This window comes from Manis javanica, chromosome 12 (assembly GCF_040802235.1).
Source record: "Manis javanica isolate MJ-LG chromosome 12, MJ_LKY, whole genome shotgun sequence".
NCBI classification, from domain to species: Eukaryota; Metazoa; Chordata; class Mammalia; order Pholidota; family Manidae; genus Manis; species Manis javanica.
The window spans coordinates 97,135,988-97,152,384 of NC_133167.1; the positions used below are offsets into that span (position 1 = coordinate 97,135,988).

A 16,397-nucleotide genomic window follows, 5' to 3' on the forward strand; every position below is an offset into this window, starting at 1 on the left:
TTGCCATTCAGAGAGCAAGTTCATTTGAGAAAGAAAGTTTCCTCACAAATGAGATGTACCTATTTTGAAGTTATCAACATGATACAAGTAAAGAAACTAGAACATTATCTGGCATGCAGCAGGTATTCTGTAGATAGCAGTTACTTTATTTTTATATCTTAAAAATAATAGCGCCAATCTCCATAGTCTTTAAAAATTGTTTTGGAATTTTCTTGTGCTGCCAGACCCTGAAGACTGTTGCTCATTCTGAGTGTCCAAGCCTTTAGCTTTATAACTGCCTCAGAGAGTTCTCTACCTTATAGCTATTAACTTAACTCCTCACTCATAGTTCTAAGACTTTCTCCTGTAAACCCCTGGGTTTCAGAGTAAACCTAAATTCCATAATTTTCTGTAGGTTTCACTGTCATTTCTTAAGGACACATGCACAAACTTGATAACACAATAAATTTATAGCAAAGGGATATGTGTATGTGTTTTCACTATACAGTGTTACATTTTTAAAAAAATGGATCCATTACCAGCATTTAGAATTTGAGACTTTTTAAAAAAACCCAAATTTCCAATTAAGAAAAATAGGCTTTATTATTTAGAGCAGTTTTAAATTCACAACAAAATTGAGCACAAGTACAATATAACCCCTTCCCCTCCAACTCTTCTTTTAAAATAGAAAACCTGGGAACAGTTCTCATATAGCAACATTGCTTTGAGCTGAAGATTGGCTGTTGTCCCCTTTGTGGGGCTGCCCATTCTCCATTTTACGAGTTTGTAGTCCTCTCTGTGGTACTACAAGCAACTGCCTTCATTTATATACTTTATCTAACTCTTACAGGTTTTGACATTAAAACTTCCTTAGGGAAGGAAATTGCCTTGTTAAGAACAAAAAAAAAATCCTGCAAGAACCTGCTAAGCCTTAGCTTATTGATGCTACAGAAATTTACAAAATGTCAATATTTTGATTGGATGTTGAGCTCTTATAGTGAACTTTAAAATTAAGTGTATCAAACAATCCCATAATTAAGTGAATTTTAATTGCTATCAAACCATATAGTTTATATAACCAGTGCTTAAAAGCTATAATTAAAGAGTACATGACACAATAAATCATGTTACTGTTTATAAGAAAAATTTTCTTAAATAGAACGTAAATAGCTCCAGTGCTATTTCTAGTTAATTCTCTCCCTAATAGTTTCACTCCATACCTGCTTTAAAAAAAAAAAAGCACCCAATCATTTCTCCCATTGCTAGTTGAATCGAGCCACATCTTCCCCTCTCCTCCTCCCTCTGAGCTCCTTCCAAGCTACCTCTGCTTTCTGCTCATCTAAACCAAAAACCTGATCGTCCTTGTTTCTACTCAGTCTTCCGTCCCTACTACCAAGGATTTCTAACTATTCTCTCTGCCTCCGGTCTTGTTCCCTTGATTTTTTTGTTCCATGTGACTACCAGAGTAATCTTTTCTAAAATTCGAGTTTGACCATGCTGTTCCTTTTAGCAGTTTCCTAACTTTTGCCCAAAAAAATTCAGCTTCCTTAGCTTAATGCCTGGTTGTCCCAGAAGATGATGATGTGACTGATGGAGAGGTGTCAGCAGAGAGAATATCAAGTCTTTTTACATGGCAGAGGATGTGGACACATTTAGAGACCCAGTATTATTTCATATCTGAAGCTTTTCTAATGCTCTTTGCTTTGTCCAGAATGTATATTTCCTTTCCCTAATTCTCTCTCCTGAGTGTTAACTGTTACTGATTTTTAGGTGTAGCTCAGATTTTTTTTCCCCCCAGAACACCCAACCACCCTTAGCCCTGCTTAGGTTAGGTGCTTTCTTCTGTGTTTCTTTAGCTCTTTGCACATCTCTGTCATTATCCTGTGTTGTACAGAATGCTGTTCAAAAAATACTGTTAAGTAAGTGGTCCATTGTCAAATAGATTTAAAACTTTATAATAGAGTTTCTTGAAGACTTCAGTATGGTAAAGTGCATCAGTATTCTCCAAGAGAAGGATATGATATGAAGCATTTTCCAAAGAGAGCACTGAACCATTTACTTAACCATTTATCAGATCACTGAACTTTTTTTTTAAAATTTTTAGTTTCTTAATGCACAAGAATTGTCTTGTGTTTGCCCAATTACCTTTTTTTCCTTGAGTTTTTGTGTTTTGGGCTTCTTTAGTTTGCTGCATGTCTTGCTTGGTTTGCTATGTTCATTTCTGCCTCTAGTGATGAATGAAAAAGAGGGACTTGCTCCAACATGGGGCAAGCTGATAGTTGACTTATGGAAATGGAGCCTCCCTGAGAGTCAGTAGTCTAAGGCAGTGCTACCTTAGAGACTACCTCACTGTGTTCCAGGTGCAGATATTACTGCTGTCTGCTGGTTGGACAAGCAGGGAAAAGAAACTGCTTAACCTATCTGGTTCCAAAGCTCTTCCCCATTCATTATCCTGATAAATGCTCCTGCCCCACCCTCCACCCTCTGGATTTGCATTGACTTAAGTTCAAGGGCTTGGAGGACCTTCAAACTGCTCCTACAGTGCATTGGTCTTCCGTTTTGTGTTGTCATTAGTTCCTGTGTTTACTTTCTTTCTCTTTATTTTCTCCTTATTTTCATCCCTTTTCCTTAAATCTAATCCCATCTTTTTTATTTTTCAGGGGTTCCTCAAAATTTTTTGTTTGCTTATGGAATTATTTGCTTTCCAGCACTATTATAGATTTGCTTTTTTAAAGTCTGTTTTGTTATTTCCTGGAGATTTAGATGGGAAAAGAAACTTGTCTAATCTCCATCTACCTGCCTCCATCAAGCATCTGAATCCTTTATTTACAAGATTTGCCTAACACTGTGGGAAAGGCATGCCATCAGTATCTTGAATTGATCTTTTTTAATCACTTGGCCTTTCTCTTCATGTTCATTGCCTCTTGAGAGCAAAGACTACACACTGTTCATCTCTGTATTTTCATTTCCTTTCAAGATGGTGGATTAATGTAGTTCAGTTAAACCAAGTCTTACGAAATCCAAGCTTACACAAAATATGAAGTAGTAAATAAATGATTGATTGTTCTACAAAAGGAATCTTTTGACCATAATTTGTGCCTCCATTGCATTTCAAGGTCTATTTTATAGTTTCAGGGACTATCAGAGAAATGAAGATGAACTTAATCAAACATTGTGACTAACAAAATTATCTGTTATTATAGCTTTCTTTAGTCCCAGACAGATTTAGAACCACTTAGGTAAAACCATAGCAATTCACTTCTCTTAAAGAACCTAGAAAATAAAACTGTTAATGGTCATTTAAATTTTCTTTTGTGATATGTATACTTTAAAATGTGTGTGTGTGTGTATTTACAGCTAAAAAAGTACTACCTGTCAGCATAAAGATATGACTAAGAATTTTTTTTTCAGAGCATGATTTGTAGTAGTAAGAATTGGAAACAATCTAAACATCTAATAGAGAATAGGTTATATAGCACACTAGAACATTATGAAGCCATTAAAAAAAGATACTGTAAAATAACCTTTACTGATTTAGAAAAGAGCAAGTTAAAAATTGTAAGTACAATAGAATTGTTCTTTTATTGAAAAAAGTTTTAACTGCTTTGTTGAGATTATAGTTTACCCATTTAAAGTGTACATTTAATTATTTTTAGTATTTTCACAGATAATGTGCAACCATCACTGCAATCAATTTTATTTTTTGCATGCTTTATTTTTTATTGGAATATAGTTGCTCTACAATATTATGTTGATTTCAGATGTGCAACATAGTGATTTGACAATTATATACATACTAAATTCTCACCACAGAAAGTGTAGTTACTCTGTCACTATACAGGTGTTATAATATTAAGGTATTATTAATATACCATGTAATTAATATTAGTGGTAATTATAATAGAAATATATTAGTGTAAATATAATATTATAGTGCAATATACCAAGAGGCTATATTCCTTCTGCTCTACTTATATTCTTGTGACTAATTTATTTTATAATTTGAAGTTTGTACCTCTTTATCCCCTTCACCCATTTCCCCTATGGTAACCAGCAATCCATTGCCTGTGTTTAGGAGACTATTTCTTTTTTGTTTGTTTTTGTTTTTTAGATTCCATAAATAAGTGAAATCATATGGTATTTGTCTTTCTCTTACTTCACTTAGCATAATACCCTCTAGATCCATCCATGTTGTTGCAAATGGCAATATTTCTTTCTTTTTTATGGCTAATAATCCATTTTGTGTGTGTGTGTACCATATCTTCTTTATCCATTCATATATCTATGGAAACATAGATTGTTTCCATATCTCAGCTATTGTAAATATTATAAATATTGTAAATTATGTATGCACAGAGGTGCATATATTATTTTGAATTAGTGATTTTGTTTTCTGTGAGTGAATTCTCAAAAGTGGAATTGCTAGGTCATATGGTATTTCTATTTTTAGTTTTGTGAGGAACCTCTGTACTGCTTTCCACAGTGGCTGGACCAACAGCATAGGAGGGTTCTCTCTTCTCCACATCCTTGTCAACACTTGTTATTTCTTCTGCTGATATTAGCCATTCTGACTGGTGTTAGGTGATAACTCATGGTAGTATTGATTTACATTTCCCTGATGATTAGTGGTGTTGAACTTCTTTCATGTGCATGTTGGCCATCTGCATGTCTTTGAAAAATGTGCAGGTCTTCTGCCCATTTTTTAATTGGATTGTGCTTTTTTGGTGTTGTTGTATGAGTTCTATATATATTTTAGATATTAGTCCCTTTTTGGAAAGTTCATTTGCAAATATATTCTCCCAAATACTAAATTACCTTTTTGTTTTGTTGATGGTTTCTTTTGCTATTTAGAAGCTTTTTAGTTTGTAGCCTCACATGTTTATTTTTGCTTTTATTTCCCTTGTCTGGGGAGACATACCCAGAAAAAATTTACTAATCCTAATGCTGAAAAGTTAGTATACTGTCTATGTTTTCTTCTAGGAGTTACATGGTTTAAGGTCTTATATTTAGGCTTTTAATCGTTTAGGGTTAATTCTTGTGCATGGTGTAAGATAAGTGATTCAGTCTTCCCAACACCATTTATTGAAGAGACTGTCTTTTCCCCATTGTATATTCTTGCTCCTTTGTCATATATTAATTCACCATTTGTAAGTGTGGATTTATTTATTTCTGGGCTCTTTGTTCTGTTCCACTGATCTGTTTTTGTGCCAGTACCATAATGTTTTTTTACTATAGATTTATAGTACAGTTTGAAAGTGGGAGGATGTGATACCTCCAGCATTGCTCTTCTTTCTCAAGATTGCATTGGCTACTGAGGGTTTTTTGTGGTTCATAAACATTTCAGGATTATTTGATCTATCACTGTAAAAAATGTCATTGATATTTTGACAGGGATTGCATTGACTCTTTAGATTGCTTTGGGTAAAATGGCTATTTTAACAATATTTATTCTTTATCTCCATGAACATGGAATAGTTACGCATTTATTGTGTCTTCTTCAGTTTCTTTTATCAGTGTCTTATAGTTTTCAAAGTATAGGTCTTTCACCTCCTTGGTTTAACTTATTCCTGGGTATCTTATTCTTTCTGATGCAGCTGTAAATGGGATTGATTTCTTAATTTCTTTCTGCTTATTTGCATATGGAATATACAGTATAATTGTGTATGTTGTAATGTATTATAAATAAGGCTGTGAATGTAGAAAGATGAAAAGGTAAATACACCAGTATGTTAGCAATGGTTATCTTAGGGATACAAGTTCTAAGTGATTTTTATGTCTGTTTTTTTAATAAGAATGAATTATATTTGGAATTGATTTTTTTAAGTTATTTATAATAGCAAAAATCACATGGTAACTTTTCAGGGAGTGATTATTATTTTAATTAAGTAAAACAGATATGTCATTTTGTCTAATGCAGCTGGTGTAAAGGAGGAAAAAGTTTTCCTCAGCCCTCTTAGGGTCTGTGGCTGGATCTGAAAATTAAAGACATATTAACAGGAGAAAAGCATACAAATGTATTTAATAAAAGTTTTACATGACACAGGAGCCTTAATAAGGAAATGAAGACCAAAAGAAACAGACCTGAGTATTTTATGCTAAGTTTGACAAAGAGTAAACAGTCATGGAGGAATGTGATAGGTTAAGGAATATGGGGTAATTGTAGTGAAGGGGAGTGGGGTGTGATTAGCAAAGCCTGTCAGAATTCTTCTTGGTGCCCCTTTGTCTTTGGAGATAAGATAGGGCACCTCTCACATGAGGATTTTATGACCTGTTTCAGGAAAAAGTCCGGGGATGGGAGGTCAGAGTAACTTTCCTGCTTTTGCTGTTTTCTCAAAATTCCTCCTTCAGCTTAAAATACTCAAGATGACAAAGTGCCATATTTTGGGGTAGCCTTTCCTGAACCCAATCAGTTGCCATAATTAACTTGTTTTGATATTTGTTAATGATTGTTCAGCTCTTATTAATGTTGCGTGTGTTACCTTCAGGTATTTGTACTTCATTTGTGAAAGAAACTTGTCAAAAATTGAAATAAATGTCAAAAATATAATTGTGGGGACAGTGAATTGAACACCTCTAGCCAATGATTTAAGTAAAAATCAACTTAACTTTTCTATGAAAATTTTTTTAAAAAATACACTGTTTAAGAAACTGAGCTATTTAACTTTAGTACTACAGATTAGACAAGGCTCCAACTTCTATGCATGTTCTAAGTGCTTATTTAATAATAGCTAGTGTATACTGAGTAATTATTGTGGTATCATGTGGAGGCTTTACATGTATTATCTCATTTAATCTAAGAACTCTTTTAGGTAAATACTTCTAACATCCCATTTGAGAGATAAGACTTAGACAGTGTAAGTAACTTGCCAAGATCATACAAGTAAATCATAGGAGGTTTTTGATTCCAGGAAGCCTAGGTTAGGAGGTCAAGTTCTTAATCACTAAGATGTTCTACTTGGCTTTGAACTGTTGGGTCCTTTTGTGACCAGTATTCCCTTGAAGCAGTAATAAATTAGGGTGGTGAGATAATGAAGAGGAATAAAAACCTTAAGCCATTTTTTGACTGTGTGCTGTTTATTACAGCCGAGGAAGCTGACAGTATCCCAATCCAAACCTGATTCCTTATGAGAAACTTTATAAAAATTGTGTAAGTCCTAATATGGAATATCTTCTTGAGTCTCAGCTGTTTCTTCTCAATCATAACCCCATCCCATCTCAGAGGAGAGAGCTTATCAACATCTGTGATTTCTTTGTATGTCCATCCCAGCATTCTCAACCTTTCAAGCTACCTAAAATTTATATATTCTAGAGGCTAGGTTTTTGTCAGAAGGCCAAAAAACTAGGAAAATAAAAGGTTTTCTAAAGTTATAGTTACAGCAACCAAAAAAAGAACAAAAAATCATGATGTTAATGCTAAATCTTTCAAAGGTATTTATACCTGAAAAAATTTCATGTCTACCTAACTATCAACTTCCTCCCAACCTTAATTCTTCAGTACTACCTAACATTTTTCCCTTTACAAATGTTATGAATGTTGGTTAGAATTGCAAGTGGGCTTCCAAAAGATTTGGTTGGTAGATTATAATTGTAATGTATGCCTGCAATTAAAAATAAAAAATGTGAATGTGGAATGCTAAAATACTAGGGACCCTTATTAGTTGGCAGTTACATTCAGCTGCTCATAACAAAAACTCTCAAAATAGTGACTTAAGATAAAACAGACACGCAAAAGGCATTCAGTTTGACAATTCCATAGTCATCAAGGACCCAAACTATTTCTGTCTTTCTGCTTAGCTCCCCCTAGTGAATGGCATCCATTCTCAGGGTCACTTACGGTCCAGACAGCTGTGAGGTCCAGCCAGGAGGGGCAAATGGACTCATACCAGTTTTCTTGTTCCCCTTTAAAATGCTTTCTGGAAACTCCACCCCACCTCTTCCCTCTCTCTATTGGCTGAAAGTCTGTAGCAACTACTAGCTGTAGGAAAGGCTGGAACATTGTTACCAAGATTAAAATCACACTTGACTTATTTAGGTATAAGGGGAATTCTTGTGTATGGACAGCAGCCAGCAGATGTCTTAAGACTGTGGGACATATCATCCAGACTTCTAAGTAAGCTGCTAAGACCCAGCCTTCCCAGCTGTCTTTATTGCTGGGTAGTGGCAGAGTTAGAATCAGAACCTAGATGTCTTGCTGACCTGTATTAAACAGAGGGCTAACAATTATTTTTATTAATGATGAATTAGATGAAGTGATAGCAAATCAATCTAGTATTAATACAAGAGTTTTTCTTTGCCTCTTTGCCTCAATGTCTTTCCCTCCTTACCTCTTCCCCAACACACACACACTTGGATATCTCAAAATATTATTGTCTTTTAAAAGTACTTGATAAACCTATTATTTTTCCTTAAAGATACAAATTATATTGGCTATCTAGATTCTGTGATTAAAATTAGAAATAGTTTTAGTAGGCTCTAAAAATATTTAGCATTTCTTTTAACCTTAATGGTTTTATAACTTTAGGTAAATTTTTTTCTCAAATTTTCTCCTACAGTATAGCAGAAATACAGAAAGATGTGGAATACAGGTTGCCAATCACCGTAAACAACCTGACAATTAACATTAATATGTGAGTAGAATTGTATCCTATTTTGTCATGTAATAGGACTTTTAAAAATCTTTTTAAAAATTTTGTTTCTTAGTTACTGAACATATTTCAAATATTCCCTTTCTAGTAACTACAGTTTATTAAAGTTATACAATTTCTTGAAATAAAACATTTTTAAAGACATCACTGTAATGTATATTGTTGTAAGAAAGAAACCATAAAAGTGGAAATGCAATAAAAAGATGTAATAGTAATTCTTAGTACTATGATCATTTTTATTGATTTGCATGAAAGCTTTAGCTGGAGGTAAGCCAAAAGAGTAAGAACATAATGGCAAAGTTATCATATGTAGAAAATTGTTAGAGACGTATTCACTTCTTTCAGAAACAAGTTAAATTATTGTAGTTTTCAGCAACAGATATACTGTATCAACCAGAAAGTTCAAGGCTGATTTTGATCTGATTATTTTTAAAGAAAAGAAAATTAAAAGTTTAGAATATAAAGCCATTAGGTTATTAAGTTTTAAAGAGGAAATGTTGGACAAAGTGATTGCTGAAGTACCCATTTAACTGTAAGTGCAATTATTAGACTTTAGTGTCAAATAATTATTATGTTAGATGGCTAGGTGCTGGAGCAGATATTTGGGCAAAGTATAAAGGCACCTAATTTGAAGGCAGGAACCATCGATTGTTCACTTCATATCCTCATTGTCTGTCATAGTGCCAGCACATCGGAGGTCTTATTAAATCCTAATTGAATGAGTGAATTAAAGCATGAATATTTAACAGTGCCAAACATTATGCTATGTTGTTGATAAATAGGAACCCTTAGAATCCTCACAGCAAACAGCCTTGCAAATTAGGGTAAACACAATCACATAGGCAGTAAAAAATAGTGCAGTCAAGATACAAACCCAGATTGGTTGGTCTCCAAAGGCCATTCATTGCCTATTTTTGTACCGAACTAATTTAATGTCTTCAACTATGTAAATGAAGTAGTTTTATCTCTTCACATGCCCTAGGTAGGGCTAAGTCGGAGAAGCAACAGGGACTCAAGCTTTCTTCTTATGCTGTCAACAAATAGTTTTCTGAGCCAGCAGGAGAAAAGAGAGGCAATTATAGGGACATTCTTCTGAGTTTTAGAGGAGAGTTGGAAAACAGTTCTGTATCTATTAAATCCCATTTTTTAAGATTTCACTCCCTAATTTTAAATTTATAGTAGTTGCAAAAAGGTCAAGATTTTTTTTTTTTTGTATTGAAAATTTAGTGTTCTTTACTTGAACTCATATGATTGACCTTAAAGTTAGGAGAAATGTGTTATTTGGGACATTTAGAAGATAGTGTAAAAAACCAAAGCAGTGTTTTAGTCCTAGTACTTCCCATTTTATCCTCTCAGCCTTTAACAATTCAATAGTGAAATAATTCTTGGCAGCATTTCAAAAATAGAAAAACCACAAGGAATTTATATGGCCAGAACTTGTGGTCTAGTAAATAACCAGACTGGGTTAATATGGCTCATCTGGTAGAAATGCCTGATCTGATGTTTAGTTAGATTTTGTATAACTTAGTATATTGTCTTAGAAAGCAATTAACTGTCATGGTGTGAAGAATATTCCATAATTCAGGATATCCATATTCCACATGAAGGAGGTTTTACTGTGTTGAATTACTTTATATATGTTCTTGTTGCCAAAGTGTATCCTTTTGTGTATTTTGATCAACTCAACAACCATAATAGAGTACTTATTAATAATTAATCTAAAGGAAAGTATGAAAATTAAATATTTTAACTAACTTTGTTTTAGGATTATGACTATGTAATGTAACCTTTGCTGTCTTTTTTTGTTGTTGTTTTTCATCTGTTCTGCTTTTACCAGATTGCTCCCTCCACAATTTCCTCAGGAAAAACCAGTGATCAGTGTTTATCCACCAATACGACATCACTTAATGGATAAACAAGGAATATATGTTACCTCTCCATTAGTAAACAATGTATGTATATGGCATAACTTATTTCAGAGTAATATAACAGGTGTATTTTTTTTACTAAATATTTCAGAAATCTAAAATGGATCTAAAATCTCATCTGGAATCAGTAGTTTTCAAAAAAAATTCACTATATATAATATTAATAGTAATTTGAAGGTGTTTTCTGTTGGTGAGAACCTATTGTTAGAACTTTGGTTCACAGATCTTCTGTAGTTGTTAGGAAGGGATAAAATTCAGTTATCCCTTGAAGTTCTTAGGATACATATGTGATTGATTAATGTGAGGGACTATAGCTTACATATACTCTCAGTATTTACCTTTGAACTTTCACATTATTATAAATAGATAAATAGTAACATGTGAAAATATTTCAGCCTTGTTGTTTAAGTAGACTTTTAACCTGACTTATTTATTGTATTGATTCTGTAAGGTAATGTTGTTAAGTTATAGATTGCTAATATGTTCATTGGCACACTATCCTTTGCTCTTCATTTAATTCTTGACTTGCAAAAGTGGGTTAAAAACTAAGTTTTGTAGTGACATTGTCCTAATGAGACTTCTGAAAGTGATTTTGATCACCCTGTATTACTGTTGCCTTTAGTTCACAATGCACTCAGATCTTGGAAAAATCATTCAGAGTCTGTTAGATGAGTTTTGGAAGAACCCTCCAGTTTTAGCTCCTACTTCAACAGCATTTCCATAGTAAGTATATTTATTACAAAGAAAAATGCTTATATATATTTATTTTTATCAAAGTAAATCAAAATGTAATTTAAAATTTCAAATGATGTTAAAGAGCAATCCTCTGTTTTCACATCCCTACCTTCACGTAAGTACATTCATACTTTTCAGAGGCAACTGTGTTTTCTTCTGTTAGCTGCTTCTCTAATATAGTCAACCCTTGAACAACATGAAGAAGATTAGGGGCACTGACCCCCACACCCACCGCACAGTTGAAAATCCACATATAACTTTTGACTCCCTAAAAACTTAACTAATTGACTGCTATTGTAGGCTTTTATATATCATACATAATATTATGTAAAAGACCATAAGCCTACTGATAACATAGTTGATTAACACATATTTTGTATATGTATTATGTACTGATTCTTATAATAAGGTAAGCTAGAGAAAAGAAAATGTTACTAAGAAAATCCTAAGAGAAAATAGATTTATAGTGCTGTACTGTATTTATTTTTAAAAATCCACATATAAGTGGACCCACATAGTTAAAAACCATGTTGTTCAAAGGTTAGCTGTATTTACCTTTGTCTATATGAATAATATATATGTATTATTATCTCTTGATTCTTCAATTTTAGATGTTACCTATTGACCTCCTGTTACAATTGATGAGGATTCATTATCTTTCACAAACCTTTTTTCCCCTCATCCCCCCAGTGAAATTATATTGTGATTTTTATTAAATTCATGTTAGGTGTTTTCATTACTTTGAGTGTAAATATTCCCTATTGCTGTACTTTGTCATTCCCTAAGCCAAGTACTTTGTCATGATTGCATTTCCTTATGCTATAACTTTTTCTTTTCTGTAATTAATAATTACTTCCATTTTTCATTGGTTTTGTTCTCTTCAATCTTTGTAATTTTCCACATTTTTCAGAAGTTTAAAAAATATCTTTCAAATAATTTTTCAAAATCATCAAACCTGTCAGATAATCTCTAGGTTCCTTTTATTTCTTTTCCCCCTGTAGACATTGCTCCGTTCTTTTCCTGCCCATTCTGAATTTGTTACTCTGTACTACTACTGCACAGCTCTCACCCTAGGATTTCCCTCTCTCACTTTACTGTGTTGGATTCTTCTTCTTTTCCTGGATCCTGTGTGTTTCTCTTTATCAGGCTATTTCCTAGTTTCTTGCTTACAGCCTCCCAAAAGCTTCTTGAATAGGGGTATGTTCTAATTACTAAGAATGAATAACGAACTACCCTAAGATTTATGGTTAAAGTAACAACTTCAATTTTCTTTATGAATCTGCAATTCGGTTAGGGACTATGGAGACAGCTTGTTTTTGTTTCATCTTTTGCTTTAGTTGGTGTGGCTTGAAGTCCAGTGGTTGAAATCATCTGAAGGCTTACTTAATTCTGTCTGGCAGTTAATGTTGGCTGAAGCTGAGCCCTTAGCTGACAGCATCAGCTGATACATCTGTATATGCCCTGGGCTTCCTCAGAGCATGGTGATTGGATTCTAAGGGCAAGCATCCCAGGAAAGAACAGCAAGTCAGGTGGAAGCTGTATTGCCTTTTATGATATAGCCCTGGATGTCAGTTAGTATCATTTCTGCTACATTCTGTTTGCACAGTCAGTCACAAAGTTCCACCCAGGTTCAAAGGTGAAGGGAAATAAACACCATCTCCTGTAGTCGCAAAGATCAAGAAGGGCATGTGGGACTGGAAATCTGGTTATTGCCATTTTGGAAAATAGTGTGCCACATTCTGGCCATAGCAATTCACATCTCCATATGCAAAAATGTACTTATTCTTTCTCTCAAGAACTTTCAGAGTTTGCCACGTTACGGAATCAACTCTTGTTCAGGATCCAAGGTTTCAGCATCTAAATCAGATTCAGGTACAGATGAGTTTTCTTAGGTATGTTCTGCAAGTACAGTTCCTCTTGATATGAAGGCATGAATTAAAAAGACAGGGTAGCTAGCTGCCCCTCACACACCCATCGTACAACAGTAGAACAGGCTTGAGATAACCACTGTGAACCCTTCTGCTCAAAAAGGTAGAAAATGGAGGTGCACAGGAGCCACTGTTCCATAGCAGTTCTGAAATCCTGTTAAGCATACACTGCCGTTTCTTTAATAAGGACTTAGTCTTACTTTGTAGGAATGATTTTTCACAGAGTAATTCTGGGTTCTTGCTTTCATCTTCTGAATCATTCTACCTTTCCTAAATTGAACCCTTGTTTGCAGGTGAGTAGTTTTTTCAACCTGCTTCCTGCTTATAGAAGTTTAAAGGTCCGCAGGCATCTTTTCACTTGATACTAGCTCTCCTTTTTAAACCAAAATTCCCCTTCCATAACATTTTCTTCTTTGCTTTAAGTGCTCCTTGATCCCCTTTCTCAAAGGCCCACGAGGCACCTGCTAACATTCTTTCACACTCTCCTACGAGTACATCCAGCTTTCACCTCTGTTTGGTTCCAAAGCCACTCCCATGCTTTCATACTTTTTTGTCATAGCAGCATTCCACTTCCAGGTGCTAAAACCTGTCTGGTTACTAAGGCTTCATAACTAATTACAAAATTCTGGCTTAAAACAATGAACACATTAATTTTGCTCACTAACCTGTAATTAGGAAGGGTTGATGAGAGGGTGCTCTTGTGTCTTAACATCAGAGGGCTATCAGCCTGCTCATCAAAGGCATTAGCTGACATCCTGAGGGAGAGCTATAAGAAAGTCATATCTCCTCCTATGATTTAGCTGCTGAAGTCATTGAGTGTCACCTCTGCCACATTCAGTTTGTTCAGCAATCACAAAGTCCTGGCTGCTTTAAGGGCTTTTCTCATGATGGTGGAGTGCCAACATTCTGGAAGAGTGTATGGGACAAAAATACTGCTGTGTCCATTTTTTTTTTGATTGAAGTGTCGTTGCTACACAATCTTATATTGGTTTCAATTATATGACACAGTGGTTCAACAGTTACCCATACTACTAAATTCTTACCCCAGCTAGTGAAGTTACTTTCTGTCAACATAGGAAGTTACAGAATCATTGGTTATATTCTCCATCTATAACCATGGCAGTTGTACTGCCATCCCCATGACCAACTTATATTATGGTTGAAAATTTACGCCCTTTTATCCCCCTCACACTTCCCCCCAAAATACCTGTCATTTCTCAGTGTCCATGAGTCTGCTGCTGTTTTGTTCATTTATTTTGTTTTGTTTTTATATTCCGCAAAAAGTGAAATCATATGGTATTTTGTCTTTCTCTGCCTGGTTTATTTCGCTGAGCATAATACCATCTAGGTCCATCCATGTTGCTGGAAATTGCAGGATTTCTTTCTTAAGGCTTAATAATATTCCACTGAGTATATATATGTAGCACATCTTCTTTATCTATTCATCTATTTTTGGACACTTAGGTTACTTCCATATCTTGACTATTATAAATAGTACTGCCATAAACATAGGGGTGCATATGTCTTTTTGAAACAGGGATCTTGTTTGCTTTGGGTAAATTCCTGTAAGTGGAATTCTTGGGTCAAATGGTATTTCTGTTTTTAATGTCTTGAAGAAACTCCATATTGCTTTCCACAATGCTTGAATTATTTACATTCCCACCAATAATGTAGGTGGGTTCCCCTTTCTCCACATCCTCTCCAGCATTTGTTGTTCCTTCTTTTTTGAATGTTGGCCATCCTAACTGGTGTGAGGTGATATCTCATTGTGGTTTTAATTTGCATTTCCGTGATAATTAGCAATGTGGAGCATCTTTTCATGTGCCTGTTGGCTATCTGAATTTCTTCTTTGGAGAAGTGGCTTTTCAGATCCTCTGCCCATTTTTTAATCGGGTTATTTGCTTTTTGAAATGTGTGAGCTCTTTATATATTTTGGCTGTTAACCCCTTATCAGATATGCTTCTGATTAAATTCTCCCATACTATAGGATCCCTTTTTGTTCTGCTGATGGTGTTCTTTTCTGTACAGAATCTTTGTAGTTTGATGTAGTCCCATGCATTTTTGCTTTTGTTTCCCTTGCCTGAGGAGATGTGTTCAGGAAAAAGTTTCTCATGTTTAAATTCAAGAGATTTTTGCCTATTTTCTTCTAAGAGTTTTATGGTTTCATGACTTATATTCAGGGCTTTGATCCATTTCAAGTTTACTTTTGTGTATGGGTTTAGACAGTGATCCAGTTCATTCCCTTACATGTAGCTGCCCAGGGTGGGTGTTTAGTAGTCCTGGGCTTCTACTTCTTTCCCGCTCCATTTCTCTTCCTCCTGCCTGGGAGCTGGGGTCGGGGAAGGGCTTAGGTCGCATCGGATCGCAGCTTTGCTACTTTACCCTTTTCTGTGAGGTCTTCTCTTTTCCCCAGATGTAGGCAGTCTGTAACAGTCTTCAGGTCAGTCTTTCAGGATTATTTGTATTTGCTGTATTTTTGTGGTGTATGTGCTTTTGGGAGGAGGTTTCTGCCTCACTTGTCACACCACCATCTTTTTCCCAGAATCTCCATGTGTTTTTGAATATGGTTTGCTAATATTTTGTTGAGGGTTTTTGCATCTGTGTTAATCAAAGATATTTGTGTCTAGTTTTCTTTTTTTGCAGTCTCTTTGTCATATTTTTGTATTACAGTTATGTTTGCCACATAGAATGTTTGGAAATATTCCTCTTGTATTTTTTGGACTACCTTAAGAATGATATTGTTCTTTAAATGTTTGGTAGAAATTGTGAAGTCATCTCATACAGGACTTTCGCTTTTTGGGAGTTTTGTGATTACCAGTTCAATTTTGTTGCTAGTAATTATTCTGTTCAGATATTCTGTTTCTTCTTGTGTCAGTCTTGAAAGACTGTATGTTTCTATTTATTTCTTCTAGCTTGTCCAATTTATTAGTATATAATTTTTCATAGAATTATAATTCTCTGAAATTCTGTGGTGTCAGTTTTAACTTTTCCTTTTTATAAAAACTCATGATTTTGTGTCCTTTTTTTTAATAAGTCTGGCTAAAGGTTTGTCTATTTTTTTATCTTCACAAAGAACTAGTTCTTGGTTTCATTGATTTCTTTTTCTATTATTTTCTTAGTCTGTATTTAATTTATTTCTGCTCTGATCTTTATTATGTCCCTCCATCTACTAACTTTGGGCT

At 34.5% G+C, this 16,397-nt stretch overlaps 1 protein-coding gene across 2 annotated transcripts in view; it reads left to right on the top strand.

Annotated features, from left to right (window-relative positions):
- VPS37A (VPS37A subunit of ESCRT-I) overlaps positions 1–16,397 on the top strand; it is a 38,106-nt gene that overhangs the window by 4,688 nt on the left and 17,021 nt on the right. For both annotated transcript variants that reach the window (XR_012124009.1, XM_073219090.1), the window contains exons 2-4: positions 8,532–8,606; positions 10,462–10,576; positions 11,175–11,275. Coding sequence is in view for 1 of the 2 variants with exons in the window: in XM_073219090.1 (XP_073075191.1) it covers positions 8,532–8,606; positions 10,462–10,576; positions 11,175–11,275 (291 nt within the window). In the remaining variant the exon portion in view is untranslated. The remainder of the gene's footprint in view (positions 1–8,531; positions 8,607–10,461; positions 10,577–11,174; positions 11,276–16,397) is intronic.